At 37.1% G+C, this 17313-nt stretch overlaps 2 protein-coding genes across 4 annotated transcripts in view; one reads left to right on the top strand and one right to left on the bottom strand.

Annotated features, from left to right (window-relative positions):
- The window catches only part of loaf (lost and found), a 91595-nt gene that overhangs the window by 64712 nt on the left and 9570 nt on the right, over positions 1 to 17313 (bottom strand). The window lies entirely within an intron of this gene.
- On the top strand, positions 3849 to 17261 carry LOC128673504 (uncharacterized). Of its 3 annotated transcripts, XM_053751400.2 has the most exons (3): positions 3853 to 4893; positions 9547 to 9738; positions 14202 to 17261. In XM_053751400.2, the coding sequence occupies exons 1-2, from the start codon at positions 4102 to 4104 to the stop codon at positions 9730 to 9732; spliced, it is 978 nt and encodes a 325-aa protein (XP_053607375.1). In that variant the 5' UTR covers positions 3853 to 4101; the 3' UTR covers positions 9733 to 9738; positions 14202 to 17261. The 3 variants fall into 3 exon arrangements, with proteins under 3 accessions (XP_053607391.1, XP_053607383.1, XP_053607375.1); XM_053751416.1 differs by lacking the exon at positions 14202 to 17261 and having other exon boundaries at positions 3849 to 4935; positions 9547 to 9683; XM_053751408.1 differs by lacking the exon at positions 14202 to 17261 and having other exon boundaries at positions 3850 to 4931; positions 9547 to 9685.

Below are 17313 nucleotides of genomic sequence, written 5' to 3'. Positions count from 1 at the left end.
TATTAGTCAAAATAAACATTAAATTTACATCTTGGGTGTAAATCAATTCCCTGTTAGTCATCAAATTAGTCCTGAAGCCCGCTATATCGAAATGGGACTGGGCTGGCCACGTGGGTAGAATGCCAAACCTAGTCCTGGACAAGATAACCGCCTCATTTGTCCCAAGAAACGGGCGGAGACCGGACAAGCCAAGGACCATGTGGCGAGATGCTTGGACAGTTTTCATAATAACTGGATAATTTAACACAGGTCTGAACCAAATGGAAAGGAATGGAGGGACGCATTTAATTTTGCCCAGCAGTGTCTTGATGGCTCTAAAGAAGGAAGTAATGTTAAGGGTATAACAGTGCATTTTTGAGAACTCTGAAACTACAGGCAACTAAGTGTCGTGGTGAATATATTAAATCTAAACGAAACACACACTTTGATGATAATGTTTCCTATGACATACATAGTTTTTCGATTACTTTTTCACAGCTGCTGATCATAAACAAGAGTAGGTACAGTCAACAGCACGTAAACCTATCCAAATTCATTGCAAACTTGGCGCTATTACCACGCTATAGAGGTTCATGCAGAATAACTTGCTGTGCTGTCGACCGTACAATGGTTGCATGAATCAACATCGCGTGTAACCACCATTCAGTCACATACACACTAGTCCAGAATACACAGACTGATTGGATTCGAACCTGGGACAATCTACCACCATCACAGTTTTCGACGAAATTTTTTTTTACAAACCCCATTTATTAACATTTACACACATTAGCACTAAATTTGATCCAATTAAATTACCGCAACCAAATGCCAATCAAACAATTATCAAGCCGACGTTGGTCGCATATTGCTTTACACGAAATGCTAATATTAGCGGTTGGCCACACATGACCGACCGATATTCAAATCTACCTAAGTTCAAATTGATATAGTAACACCGATTTATAAAATTTTTTTTTGAAGATTTCCCAAGAAATCTAATTGTTGTGAGCGAAGGAAAAATTGCAGATCGAAAAAGCAAGTTTTGTATGTCACAGACATGACAATAAATAACGTTCACAGAAAACGTTGGCAAAGGTTTCGTCAACAGTACAAAGCTTCTATAGACAATCTGTGGTTTGAGAAAACTGCAATTTGACAAGAAGCCCGCACCGATCATGCGCACGTCTCCCCGGCTACCACCCTATATCTGATACCAACCATAATGTGGCCTTCGAGTTTCTCAACTCCTGACTCTGTCTACCTCGTTACGAAGAAAGAAGTTATACTGTTTAACTTATATACGTTGTAGTGTATGTAACTCGTTGTTTTTTGTTCACAAATTTGAATGCGTTTGCTCTCAATCTAGCCTGAATGTTAAAATTAAGGAACTCGCAAGCGAGTAAACTCGACCAATGCAACGCTGCTCTCTCGCTTGAGTTTATGTTATGATATAAATGAAATGAAATACGAATTTGTCGAGTTTACACATGCGCTGGTCGCTCATTAGTACATGATTAAATCATGAGCATTAATAGCAGGCATTATACAGAAAACAAGTACATAATATATACCGATGCCGAAGTGGAGGAGAATAAGTAGAAAAGAGGACCTTGGGCTCCGACGCTCAGTGGCATAGGAAGTAACAGAGAAATCGCTAAAATGTGACAGAGAGTGACCCATAGTGACATAGAAACCTTTGACGACCTCGATGGCGCAGTGGTAAAGTGCTTGCCTCTGAACCGAGAGGTCCCGGGTTCGATCTCCGGTCGGGTCATGATGGAAAATGATCTTTTTCTGATTGGCCCGGGTTTTGGATGTTTATCTATATATGTATTTGTTATAAAATATAATATCGTTGAGTTAGTATCCCATAACACAAGTCTCGAACTTACTTTGGGGCTAGCTCAATCTGTGTGATTTGTCCGTATATATTCATATTATTTATAGAAAATCGTAATTATACTTTTCGAAGTGTGTCCTTTTGTGACGTTACGTTGTGAATCCAAAAATGTGTGATTTTATTTTTGTCATATCTTTGAAAGCATTGTCATTATAACAGTATTTATTTCACTGGTGTTTCTAATAATATAATAACAATACAGCAGTGTGGTATATCCCCAATATATATAAACGTCTAATGACATAATAATGGACACGTGCAACTTTCTATAAGTATTATATTTGACCGAGCGAGCGAAGCGAGCGAAGTCTGACATTCTACTTGGGGCAAAAAATCATTTTTTGTATGTATGTTTGTTTGTAACGCGATAACTCCCGAACCGTTGGTCAAATTTTGATGAAATTTAAAATGTATGTAGGATCTGCCAATGGAACTTTTAAGTTCGTGGGGCATCAAAATCGGTTCAGTCGTTTTTGCTGTGTTCGCGAGGTCTAAGCTCGCGGCGAATGATTAGAATATTAAGATTATTGATATATCATCATGCGCGTCGTCATGTAGGAAGCAGTCGTTTTTAATTTACTTAATAGTATCATAAATAATTATTATCAGGTTTTTTTATTACTTATTTATAACAACATGTAATTAACAATATAATTTTAAACTCATGTACCTATAATTACAGCAAAAAAGCATTGCAGATTCTCGTGTTGTTTTCATTACGTCTCGTATCATTTATAGCTTCGCTAACAAACCACGACATAATTCATTTACAATTATAATCTAAACTAGTTTTTGCCCGCGGTTACACCTGCGTTTATATAGTGAGTCCGCACATATAACATATTATTGTCAATATCTAAGCAACGTATCGCAATGAAACCTATACCTGATTTTAAGTTAAACCATCCTCTACACCACTGTTAAAACGGCATCAAATTCTATACACTAGTTTTTGCGTGATGCGTGAACAAACTTACAAACAAAAATTCTCTAAAAAAAATTATTTCGGCTCTTATTAGTCCCATAGAGACACCCAATTTTATATCTCATGTACAGACATAGCCCACTTACAGTTTTATTATATGTATAGATAGATATATAGATTGCATTCTAGTCTTTTTATACGCAGTAAGCCCGCAATGCATGTTTTAAATGCATTTCGTTGTGATACTACGAATGGCGAAACGGAGCCGTTTCAATTTCTAGAAAGAGCATTCGCGGCCGCAATGCTCCGCTAAATTTAATATTTATGTATAAATAAATGGTATGGCTTATATTAAACACTGGCGTGTAATACAATGTGCAATTGTACATATGTATAATGATAGAGAGACTGTGATGGTAATATTGTGTTAAAATATGAAGATCACGCTACACAGATAAAACAAATCGCTACCGCATCACAATTTTCAATAATTACATATCTAAAATTTGCGTTTGTTATTGCTAATACATCCTACAAATTTAATAAATGCGAAAGTTTATGAGGATGTATGTGTGTATGTATATTTGTTAAATTTGATAGACGGGTAGAATAAAACCTGGAGTAACACAAAGGGTAAGTACTTTTTATCCGAAATTTAGGATAAATAGTACTTACCCTTTATGTTACTCCAGGTTTTATTCATTGAGGCAGAGCTTCGACATCGAATTAGGTGCGTAATATTTAAAGATTTGTGGGTTTTCTCCGATTTAAATTCAAAAGTGGCGTGTCCAAAATCCAGATAAAACTATAAACAAAACAAAGGGTACAAAATTTTGTACCAAATATTTGTCAAAACAATAAATGCTATCAGTGCTACACCATTAGTTAAATACCATAATAATATAAATGAGTCTTTATAGAATGCAAGTAACGAATGAACTGACTTTTCCTCGCCACAAATAGGGCTCCAATTGGATTAGTGGCGGCCCGCGTGCACTGCCCGGGTACTGCGTATAGGCGGGAGACATTCGCTTAATGGTAGTTAACTTGTTTATATCTATAGACAATGACTGACTGTGCGGTATCGGATTTAAATCATGTAAATAGTTTGTGTTAATATTCAATTTTGTAACTTGAACGATTAAAGACTTTGAAAATTGAGTCATATTTTAATTATCGAAGTGCAAATTCTACTAGACACGGTCATTTACAGTTGCATTTATCGCGTCGCCGACCGCTTTCCACCAGCCCGCCATCGCCAGCCCGGCCAGTGCGAGAGCCGCCCGCGCGCGCCATGCACGCGTTCGTGCCCGTCTCGCCGCGCACGCACACGCACTTCATCGAAATCGTCGAGCCCCAACCCGACCAGTGCTCCGGACCCCTCCCCCCCGAAGGCAACGTGAAATTACAAAACTACAGACTCCTCAACGAAAACCTCCGAGCCTACACCCCCACGGGAGACATCCACACTTCCCCTCAAAAGGGAAAACTCGTGTCAAGGTTCGATATTTGCGCCACGATATCACCACCGCGCGCCAAAATCCTCGAACTCCTTAGACCCGAGGACCCGGGGCGAGATGCTCTGGAGGCCATCATCAAGCCGGCGCCTCGCAGAGGTCTCACGAGACCCCTCGACGAAGACACCCGGCGGTTTCTCCAAAGAGCTCTTCTCTCTCCCAGTCCGCAGAATCTCTCAATGAATCCGACTCCCGAACCTCACGCGGAAACTATAAACAGACACAGTGATGAAGAATTTGAAGTGAAAAAGACTGAAGAAAGTGCTAGTGTAGTGAATCAAAATTGTAGTGCGGAGAGATCTTTAGCTGACGAGTTGAGAGAAGCAGAGGAAGACGAGCGAACGGGTAGGAATATTAGGAAAGAATTGCTTCGAGAGTTTTGGAAAAGAGGGGGAGGAGTAAAGGAAGCCTTCGAGCGGGAACGGATGGGGAAACTGGCGTTGTCTGTGGAAGAGGACGAGGAATACCAGGACACTGGGCTGTCGGCAGCTGCGAGGAGACTGGACGCGCTTCTGGCGGAGTCGCGGGACCTGCACGAAGAGCTGGCGGGGATCCAGGAGGACATCCAGGTGCTGACGCGGCGCGTGGCGCGGCGCAACCCCTGAGCGTTGGTACCGTTGCTCGGACACACAGACGCACGCTAGCCACTTGCTTTGCTTCACTTAGTTACTGCTCACTTTAAGTAATGTAGTTTAACTTGGATTTACAATTAAGCAAACTAGCAATGCCTAGACCTATCCATGCTAATATTAAATGTGAAAGTGGGTTTGTTTGTTTGTTCTTCTTTCACGTCAACACGGAACATCGGATTTCTGGTAAACTGGAGTGACATGGCTTTTTCTGTGGGCATCTAGTAATTTTCTACTTGCGATAGATATAATAGATAGTCAACCCTGTAAAAAAGAATTGCGAAAGTCTCAAATTCTTGAGAACCTTTATGCTGTAAACAGAGCCAAGCGTAACTCTGAGGCCATGTACATAGCGCCGATAGCAGATTTATCGTTGAAAATGAGATTTTGTATTGATCCCTTTCTTCCTTTCATTTATCAGTTTCCCCGTTAATGCAGATGTTATAAAATGATTCAATGTGTAGAAATTAACTAAATCAAAAATTATTTGCTTTAACAGGCAATACCTGATTTCGTATTTAAAAAAAAACTCGTAATTTTGTATCTGTATTTATATCTTATATTAGCAACTTATATATTAATTATCCATCCAATCCGTCAATTATTTATTTTATTATAACAATGATTTATAACAATGTTTGAGCCTATTGATCATTTACATATTCTAAGAGAGCTTGCCTGTAAATTATGAGATTTGTGGCTGGTTTAAGGCCCATTTCTTGTTTTTATGTATCAATTTATTGAATATCACTCAATTGAATGATATATTATATTATGCAAACAATGCATTTATTATCAAACGAAGCAGATCTGACTCTTGACAAAGTAAAATAATAAGTATGAGTCCGCAGCTTGTTGTCGGAATCGGCAGTTCCACAATTGAGCTAATTTAATGGCAATGACTCATGTCAAAGATAACCAAAGCGTATATTTGATGCCGGTTACACACTATCGCTAAACTCAGATACTGGAGTCAATGAAGATTGCGTAGTTTCTATGAGAACTTTTATTTGCCGCAATGAGAAACCAACAATGTATGCCGAACCCTCATTCCTCTATTATGAACAGAAAACAGTTAGTGAATTAATATAATATTGTAACCAGTTCTCACAAGTAAGTGATTTTTGTATCTTTTTTGACCTTAAAACCTTGTGCTCCAAAGTTCAGCCGTATAATATATTTTAATCGAGTTGCCATATAGTAGGAAGATTTCCAAGAAAGCTGTTCGCTCTGAGTGAGTGAGACCATTGAAGCAAAATAAACTCTGGAATTTCAGATCATTCGACTAGCAAACCAACAGATCGACCAGCAACCGGAAAATCGCTCGGATGAGACAGAAACATTTTGCTCAAACATAACATCAACAACGGTTTTCATTCTGCAGCAAACTTTCTTTCCACTTCATTTCTGAAGAATCCTTGCAAAGTCAGATAATGTCAATTATATACTTCATTTAGATCAAATTCTTATCAATGAGCCTTATCAATATGTTGCCGACCTGACTATACATATGTACACGGAGCTAATGAGCTATTACATATAATTCATCCGATCACGTAAATATATATTTGATTGATCTTTAGAATCAATATACAACATTTTGATAGTATTGGTATTATATAGGTATTAGTGTTGATTAAAGGTCGATCATTTTCTGTATATATATGCTAATTTGCTCATCACTATACATGATCTGACCTAACATTATAAATACGAAAGTAATTTTGTTGTACCAATACTTCACGCCTTTCCCGTGGTAATTTGAGCGGGCGAAGTCACTGTCATAAACTAGTATCTAATAATGATATAATAAAGTGAGTTTGTTTGAACTCACTAATCTCTGGACCTAAAGGTTCGTTTAAACAAATTATTTATTTGTATGATACATGTATAAATTTATAACGAACACAAATTAAAAAAAAATGCGTGAAACAATTTAATTAGAAACTATTCTTCTTCTTCTTCGTCTTGCTCCTTACCAATACCCATTTTAAATAGAATCGGCGCATAATGTCTAATTACTATGGTATTACGCATAAATTGATATTAAAACAATTAAGTGATTATTTTTGGGTAATGACTACAATTAATACCAATATTCGATACTTAATACAATAACATGTCCAAACTTAATTTATAACGCAAAAAGTTATCAACGATCAATTATTGCCGGGCACTTTCACTCGTTCTTCCTTTTAGAGTTTTTACACTGCTTGCCGCAATACACGGACGCACGGCGGTTTCTCATAGATATAATATCGTAATAGATTACCATAATTATCTATTTATAAAAGTAATTGTAAAATACTGTAGATCACCTTGTTGGAGTACAGCAAAATAGGGCGAAGCATTTTGCGCGAGGCGCTTACATCCACCCAAGCCGCAAACAAACGTAGTAGTAGGGTAGTTACGCCGAGGGTGAAATTACGGTGGTCGAGGTGTATACTCTGCTTTGATGTCCTCATTTTGATTGCGAGGAAATTACAATTTATAAATAGGTACAGGATCTACACACATACATAGGATACTTTCATTAAAAAAAACTGCAAGCGAATAGCGGATTTTTATGCTAGTTTTACCGTGTCTGTAAGAATAATAATTGCAACGCTGTAGAACAATAATAATTGCAACGCTGGTTATAAAATAAATAACAAAATAAATATATTAGGCCAAATCACACAGATTGAGTTAGCCTCAAAGTAAGTTCTAGACTTGTGTTATGGGATACTAAGTCAACGATACTATATTTTATAACAAATATATATATATACAGATTGAGCTAGCCCCAAAGTTAGTTCGAGACTTGTTATGGGATACTAACTCAACGATACTATATTTTATTTATATATATATATAATGATCATTTTCCATCATAACCCGACCGGGGATCGAACCTGGGACCTCTCGGTTCAGAGGCTTTGCCACTGCGCCACCGAGGTCGTCAGAAATAAGTGCCTAACCTTCTATTATAGCTTCCACCCTCAGCTTGGCGTCGAATTAAACACAGAGCCGGGGTCCAACCGTTGGCTGGTATTTTTTTGGACGCCAATTGCTTTGCATCGTTCCATCTAGGGACTATAATATAATCTAAGTGTCTAACTTAGATGATAGCCTCCGATATCCGATAGCTTCGCGATTTGCACGTCTATTTAATTTGCAGTCAATGTCACCGCGGCACAGTTGCGTTGGTGATTGGTATAACTAGACGATCTAGTTTCGGTCACGCGACGTCCATCGTCGCCTCATTAACTATATGCAATGATGATGTTTCCTTGATCAAAACATATAGTGAAAAAGATTTTTATCATTAAAATTACGTTCGCACTGTAATTTTAATCGATTTAAATAGTAATGTAAAATAATTAAAAACTTACCCACCCTGGGTTGCACCGTCAACTTATAAGTAACTAGCTGCGCCCCGGGGTTTCGGTCCCGTGGGAATTTTTGGATAAAAAGTAAACAAGTGAACGGACGGACGAACGAACGAACAAACAAACTTGCTTTCGCATTTATAATATTAGTTAGGAAGTTAGGATTGTTTAGATTCCAAACGAAATACCTACCACGACATAATCAACTTCAAGTTTCATTTCAAGGCGGTGCGGTTTAGCTTACAAATGCCACAAAGTCTGTCATAAAAACTTGTTTAGAACCTGTTTATTGTTTTGTATTATTTTCATATTTATAAATAATAACATAATATTTTAATTAGAACACAGACACAGTAACATTTAAGTAATATTTAAGATAACATTATCTAAACGCAAAATTAAGAAGCAATTTTTTCGTTCTCTCACAAATCAAAAACACAGCCGATAGAAAAGGAAATAGCACAGATTCGAATTATATGGTAAATAAAATATACCAAAAAAAAAATGCTAATAACTATTTGAAGCGGGAACCTTTCGATTACAGGCGTCTCAACCACTACCGCTACTATAGTATAGAGATACAGTATGCCGAACTTTGACGAATTCGGTATACATTGCCGATTTTCTCTTGCGGTTAATAAAAACTTTCAAACAAACTACGGCATGTATACTGTCACCTGTCTGACATCGACGATAGTATGTAGTTGGCATAATAAAAACTAATATATAGCTTCACTATAACTACTTATTAAATAGTATTCTCTCATGCACGGGATTACATACGGTTTGTTTCCTGTTTCTCTTCTCCTTGGACTTCCTTTTTCCTTTTTATTACCCAAAAAAAATACCCCGTCAAGCAATTCCGTAGCAATGTACTCCCATTTTTTGTGAAAGTGTTTAATGTGTTTAATCTCCAAGTAAATGTTGTATATCGTCGGATACGCACGGACGTTCTTCCGACATTATCAATCAAATGCGTTGAAAAATGGACACTCTTTATCAAAACCTGATGGGGAAACACACACGATATTTCAGAATTATATATATATTAATTAGACGTGATTTTTGAACATTGTCTTGCTATTTGCGACTGACCGCAATTACACTCGTGTAGTATTTCAATTTACTGATTACTTCTTACGATTATAAAGCACATTGAATACATTCGAACAATACTAAGAAGGAAGCATTACCGAAAGCAAATAACACTTTTTGTATCCAGGCGCAATCAGCAAGGGCCTGCCGCTGCGCCGCCGCAGCCCGGGCGCTGACGGACGAGTCGCGGGCGCTCCGCTACCTGGACGACGTCGTGGCGCTTCTCAAGGGAGACGTCAAGGCAGCCCTACGGACCAGGGCGTGGCCCTTCGCGATCGGACGCCGCGAGCCCGGACGGAACTACGTTATATGATCTCAGGTCAGTCTCATTATCAACTAATATAACAGTAAAGAATCATATTACCTCGACGATCTCAAGTGAACTTTGATTTAACTATGTCACTCTTTCAATGAACACTAGACTGTGTGTATGACTATTGACTTATAACTAGATATTCTTAATTTTAATCTAATTTGCGCCTAGATTATAATGACTGAGGTGACTAAATTACTGAATTACCTTGCTGTACATTGTGATAAGCAATAAACAATTTGAATTGAATTGCATATTCTGTTATCTGAGGATATGTCCCGTAACACATTGGCAACAGTAGGGAAGACGAATACAACACATAATATTAGTAAGTAAGTAAGTAAAAATGATCTTGTTATATACTTTTAACTAAACTTCTCACATACTCGCGTAGGTAATCTCGATTCCATATGGGTCTTCGAGGCTTTGCATATAAAATTAACCTTTCAATTTTGAAAATCTGGCTATGATTTTACAACTGGCCGCCACGCCACCTCTCTTTGGGAACTATAGTAGTCCTGTTCCAGGACGACTTCTGTCAAAGACTTCTATGGTTTGGTTTGGTTTTACTTATAAGAAGCTCCCGCCTTATTATAAGGGGTCTTTCTCACGTATGTGTGATGTAGGTACAATAAACTATTGTCAGCAGCAAACAAGGTCAAAATAGATAAACTTAGCGTATAAATCCTGCCCATGGCAACACAACATCGGGAAAACTTTTAGAAGACGCAATAAATCCGAAAGAGTAACGAAACCTATTTATCGTGGGAGCCGCGCTTTATTTCCCGACTCTCAGTTTGGTCCACAGTGGTTGATTAAACCTGCATTAAAATCAGATTTGAAATCTATATAAAATAAATATATTGATAGTTACTTATTTTGGACTTCATGGACGAAGTGATAAAAATAAAAATCTATATGGTGGAAACGGTGAACATCAAAATGTTAAGGAAAATTCGTAGATCTACGATTATTTTTTTATTTATTTCTAGAATACTACGTATATTTTGCTGAGTACAATAATTTATTATGAATATTCATCTATTTTTAACTACTTATATGACAATTAAACGACTTGTCTCGTCAAGCGTCCACCGCAAAACGATGCCTGACACAAATGTTCCTCCAATAGAACAGAAGAAGAAGTCACTTATAGAATACTTCGCATTACATTGTAGTACCTATTGTATCATGAGATTACTTGATTGCAATAAACTTTAAATTGATTACAATAAATTAAATGTTACGCTCTCCATCGATTTTAAAATCGATTTTCCCGGACAAGTGTTGTGCCACGGCCACAGTTTATTTGTTGGTCAACATGAAATCTTCCCGAATGCAGGAGTCAGGCAGGGCAGTCATTGCACAGATATTAGGCGCTCCATAGTTTGAGGTACACTCTCTCACACGCAAACGTTCAGCTAAATAAGAAGTAAATCAAATTAAACTGTCCAATCTACTCACCCAATGTATAAATTGTATAGAGAACCTGTTGCAGTTGCAACGCCCGTCTTGTGGTAACTGTTTGAAGTGTGACGAAGCATTCGTCTGTTTATTATACTATGCCGTAAGTACTTCCCCGTCTCGGTACTCTCAAGGGGTGCAGTGGTAGACTCATTAATGGATAGGGGTGCATATCAATTAGGGAATGTGTCGTTATTATCTATTCGCTAATAATCTATCGCATTTAAAATCACAAATCCAACTTTTGGACGCATTAGGTACCAACAATGTTTCAATTAGTTTCTTTCGGCATTTCGTCTCGGCGTGGTCGTTCCGAAACGACAGTAATTTATAGCTTTCAGAGAAATATTATATAATTTCAAATTTGACGTGAAAAAGACTTGCACAATTTATTTCTAGATTATAGGTACAAGTACGTATACCTACCCACAGTGAGGTGTAGTCAGTTCCTCTCTAAAATCTATCTTCTCGTGAATGTCGTCCAAGCCACTAAGGCACACTTAGCATTGGCAGCTGTTAGGCAATAATAGCATTCGCAAAGAGGGTTTATTTGATGTCAGGCCGGTTGTAAAATCACAGTCGAACTTTAGAATGTTATTCTTAACGCTAACCCCGATCTTCTTCGTCTTCGGGAACTCGCGGAAATAAGAAATACAGAGAGATAAAAACATCGAACATCCAGCACTTCAGTTCAAAATTCCATTTCGCCACCAATCATTAGATCAGCAATGATCACAAGATTTAAAGTTGCCTTTTCAGCTAATCGATTGACATATAGGTATAATACAAATCTTCCCTACCTTTCCAAGACGCCTCTGAATTCAACCCCTTACATCCCAAACTTCAAAGTCAAATATTTAGCGCGAATAGGGTTAAGAGAGACATACGGAAAGAGCGGGAAACTCGATCTGCCGGAAACGGGCGAAGGTTGCCGACCGCGCAGCCGTCACGCGAGGCTGAGGAGTGTTAGGTTTCTGAAGTCTGGTGGAAGGTGGACCTAAGATTCAGATCTTACAAACGTAAATGAAAGATAAGAACTTATGGATGTTTGTTATGCCGGAAACACACTATCGTCGAACTCAGACATATGCCCGTAAAACAAGCAAGGTCGTCAAGCGAAAGTTTGGGAAACTGTTCAGCGGTAGTACAGTTGTCATTACACTTCCACGCGAAACTTCTGAACGGAATTCGATTCGTAAACAACTGAAAGGATAATTAATATTTCAACATTTTATTTTTAAAGTTCTCGTTAAAAATTGAGAAGAATAAAATCTTGTAACTGATGATCGAGACTATTTTTATATTTGTCATTCGCGAATTCTGAATAATAACTGTTCGTGTTTGCACATAACATATTGCTGACTTCGTAATACAAACCCACGTCGGACGTAGGTATCGCGGTGTACCAGATTTCTGAATTTCGAGGACAATTATAATAAAATATTTGGAAGAAAATAAGTAAGAATTTGCATTCGTGTTGTTATTTTTGTGTGTTATCTCTCTCTATCTAATTTTCGCGAGTTCCGGTTGTGTTCACGGCCGCATTTTTTTAAGACTGTGATTACCTGCCGCCTGCCTGACGTCAACCCTCTTTGAGAATTATAATGTTACCTATCAACCGCCAAGACTACGTGTCCCCTTCATACAACGTCTAAAAGTCTCGAACAACGACATGGAGTGATCCTATTTTAAACGGGAGCAGAAACCATTGTTTTAAGTTTAACTAAGAAAAATGTCAGTAGATAAAATATTTGAAACCGGAACTCGCGAAAATTAGACAGAGAGAGATAACACTCAAAAATAACAACACGAATGCACATTCTTACTTATTTTCTTCCAAATATTTTATTAGAATTGTCCACGAAATTCAGAAATCTGGTACAGCGCGATACCTATGTCTGACGTGGGTATTACCACTGTAATATAAATAATATATAGTACGCATTAGCACAGTATTATTTTTGAGTGTTATCTCTCTCTATCTAATTTTCGCGAGTTCCGGTTGGGTTCAGGGCCGCGATGGTAAGTATAAATATGTAACTGCATTTATGTCCTGTAACATGCAATAGCAAGTCTGGCAATAGTGGTCGCAATCAACACTAATTCGGAAATAAATCTAATACTAAACAACAATGCGCTCGTCAGTATGTTTACAACCGCGCACCGCCGTAATCCAGCCACAAACTAATGAGGCAGATTCATTATCAAATGCTCTATTGGTTTATACTAAACTCGAAGCGGGCTAGGAATTATAGACTGAATTCATTTACAAATTTAATATTTAGTTAAGTACATAAATTCATATTTAGAGTAAAATATTATTGCCACAGTCGGCGTTGATTTAAACCAAAAAAGCAAAAAGGGTGTTATAAGTTTCACCGCTATGTGTGTCTGTCTGTCTGTCTGTGCACGTGGCACCGTATCTCATCAACGGGTGAACCGATTTGAATGCGGATTTTTTAAATTGATAGCAAATTTTTTTTGGTGCTTAATTTTTATGCGCTGGTTCTTAGATATGTATGATCAAAATCGGTTCAGCCGTTCATAGAGTTGAAAAAAGTCTACGATATTGACGAGTGTAGACAGTGTCTATTTTTTGAGTGATAAGATACTTCAGTATAACTATGTAAATATACATAAATCTAGATGTAAATGAAGAAAGACAAAACGTTTATTATCAATAGTATAAAACAGCACTGTCGAATCATACAGTTGATATCGATTTAATTAAAAAAAAATTATTATATATTAATTTTTGACAGAGTTCAAAGAAATAAAATTTATAAAAATTTCAAAGAAATAAATGAATAAATTGTAAACATAGTGCGATGTTATATTTGAAGTTTCCAAAAAGTTTGTATGGTGCTACCGACTATTTGAAATTATTGGAAAGTGCATACAAAATCCTCTATTCTACCTCTATTACTACATATACACAGATAAATTATGAGATAAGAGGTATATATACGGTCACATTGAGCTAATTATTTGTTTGTTTGTTTCAGAGAGCCGATAGCAAGAACTCGAGACCAAACTATGATTCTATCTCACTCACTAGTCTTATTATAATGTTTCCAGATAAGAACAATGTAAATCCTACAAATATTATAAATGCGAAAGATTGTTAGGCTGTATGTGTATATGTTTGTCACTCTTTCACGCGAAAACTACTTGACGGATTGTTATGAAATTTGGTACATGGGTAGAATATAACCTGGAATAAAACATAGGGTACTTTTTATTCAGATCTTCCCATGGGAGCGAAGCCCCATGGTGCAACTAAAAGTTTATAATTTTCAAGGGCAATTTGACCATATCGGTCTAAACGGGTGTTCATATTGTGAATTTTTGGGTATTATTAAATTGGGTCCTATGGATATGGCAAAGAAAAATGTAACATATCTATTAATATCAGACAGGGAGTAGTGGAGGAGCTGACATGCTGTATCGACAACACATAAACCGGGATAACGGTAGGCAAATCAATTTATCAAATCAATCAAATTCAGATCATCATCAGATGATGAATAAATTGATTTGACTCGAAATACTAACAGACGGATTTTTTATCTTCACCAATAGATCGTGTGATTCCTGAGGAAGATTCCGTTGTATTGTATGTATTAACTTCGCACGGGTAAAACCAAAATAAAAAGTAGCCTAGGTTACTTACTACCTTAGGTCATAGTCAGGTGAAGGTTATATCTATCTCTGTGTCAAATTTTATGAAAATCGGCCCAGTAGTTTTTAAGTTTATTCATTACAAACAAAAATACAAATCTTTTCTCTTTATAATATTAATACGGATCATGGTTTTACGCGAGCCGAGAGTTAGTAGGAACCGCTAATTGTAAATAAATTAAAACATAGAAAAGTTGTAAACGACATCTCTCTCTATGCAAAATAAACTTTACATTATAGAAACCCATACATTTTATAGGCTCGCCCTATAAGATAAGGACTTTTTACCAAAGCCATGTGTGTATGTGACTATAATTAATGTGTTTTTAAAGAGCTCCCAAACTGTGGGCTTTGTGCAAGTCATACCGGAGTCCTTCCTAGTGTTGTGAATAGTTCAGATTCAAAGCTACTGAGTCTTCAAGATATGTGCCTGAATTTGAGCTTTAGGTCGTGAACCTTAAAAATAATACTTGATCTTTGTTTTGTTAGCACTTACAAAAGTACCTATGCTGTTCAAGTTTATATTCTAGCAATATATCACCCATTGTATCACCAATGTACCGTCCATTAAATTTTGCTAAAGTAATAACTAACTTTAAATACATATTTTTTTTATATATTAGGACAAATCACACAGATTGAGCTAGCCCCAAAGTAAGTTCGAGACTTGTGTTATGGGACACTAACTCAACGATACTATATTTTATAACAAATACATATATAGATAAACATCCAAGACCCGAGCCAATCAGAAAAAGATCATTTTCCATCATGACCCGACCGGGGATCGAACCCGGGACCTCTCGGTTCAGTGGCAAGAACCTTACCACTGCGCCACCGAGGTCGTCATCAACTTATTGAGTATGATTAGTAGCAATATTCAACTTACTAATGCTAGACTATTCTATTATTTATTATGGATTAGTAAGATGAATATTATACTCACAGGAGTTTCTCAGAGCGTTTCGGCCGTCGCGGGCGCGCTGTCATTACAATTTTTAAAATTTTACCAATGATAAGAATTAGTTTTACTAACTTCAAAATAATTAATCTGTACTAACAATTACTTCTAATCTAAATTTTATGATTACTCAAGAAAATTGGCGGGTCGTAATGACAGCGCGGCCGCAGCGGTCGAAACGCCCTGAGAATCACCTCATTGGGCTGGACTCGCGATTTGAGCTTCGGACTCAGGGTTCAAATTGAAAGATTGATGTAAGGCTGTTAGCTAAAGTTCGAGCCTTCGCCTTCGGCCGCCAATAAGAGGATCTAGCTACGAATGAGTCTAAGGCTTGGGATGGGTCGAGCCTTTTAACAACACTACCGGCCTAATGATGCACTGAGGTTCTCAAACTTTAAGTCAGGAAGGGAGGAATGCTTCTAATGTATACGGGTTGAGAGCCTCATAGCTATGTTAATGGAGTGGACGAGTTGCGGGCTTCACTTCCGTGGGATTTTTTACTAAATGGACCAGATTTACTTTTCTGATTTTAAAAAAAGAATACTGTGCTTTTTGTAAACTTTCCATCATACACAAAAATACTGGTAAAAGTTACTGACAAATTATTATTAATATAAACTAAATTTTGCAATGTGAATATAAGACTACATTATTTTGATCCGATTATGGATTTCTCCCAAATCAGAATAAAATAGTATGAAAAGTGCAACATTCTGTGTTTTGTCTTACATTGCAAGAAAATTCCCACGGAAGCGCGTCCCTGAGGTGTACCAAGTATGTAAAATAAAAATACATTATTAATTTGATATGATAGACTGACAAAACTGAGGTTAGTGAAAAGTCTAGTTAAATATTATTTACTGTAATTATTATCTTAAATATGAAATGATGATTAATATAGGTTTTATTTCAAAAAGATTCTCCCTCTTCTATCTTAACGTTTTATCGTTACTACCTCCGCCATAGAGGGTCGGAACCCAGGATCCACTTTCCAATATTTTCTCGCGTCTCTCAGTCCTCCTCGTTTGAAGATTGACACGCATATCATTCTTTACGACATCAAACCAGCACTTCTTGGGTTTGACCCTGGCCGGGCGGGAGCGGTATAGCCAGACTTTTGTCTCTATCTAATTTGCTGATACGCGAGACGTGGCCGTACCGGCGCTGGCGGCACTTCTAGAGTTTGTCTTCAATGCTACTGATTTAATGGCCAATATTGTCGATTTTTAAGCGATGTAATAGGTTCAACCAACGAACAATTTATCTGGTTGATAATTACTCAGCTGTAAATAGGATATGACGTATGTATGTAGCTCCAAGTATAATTAAAATATGTTATCACGTTGTGTTATTTATAAGAACATTCACTTTAAGTAGAGCCATTATTTTTATTACAATAAATGAATACATAATGTGAAATGTTTCAATGTTTGTTATTTCTCCCTACCACATTATATTCATTCAGTAAAGTAATA

The sequence above is a fragment of the Plodia interpunctella genome, chromosome 1 (assembly GCF_027563975.2).
Source record: "Plodia interpunctella isolate USDA-ARS_2022_Savannah chromosome 1, ilPloInte3.2, whole genome shotgun sequence".
In the NCBI taxonomy this organism is placed as follows: domain Eukaryota; kingdom Metazoa; phylum Arthropoda; class Insecta; order Lepidoptera; family Pyralidae; genus Plodia; species Plodia interpunctella.
The sequence above is the reverse complement of the archived record's forward strand: the minus strand, read 5'-3'. Positions and strand labels throughout refer to the sequence as shown.

What these genes read in the sequence shown, in the direction of transcription:
- LOC128673504 (XM_053751400.2), top strand. Translation starts at nt 4,102, where the DNA reads ATGCACGCGTTCGTGCCCGTCTCGCCGCGCACGCACACGCACTTCATC. An exon ending in GGATCCAGGAGGACATCCAG is followed by an intron (nt 4,894 to 9,546) that starts GTGCTGACGCGG and finishes TTTTGTATCCAG; the next exon opens with GCGCAATCAGCAAGGGCCTG.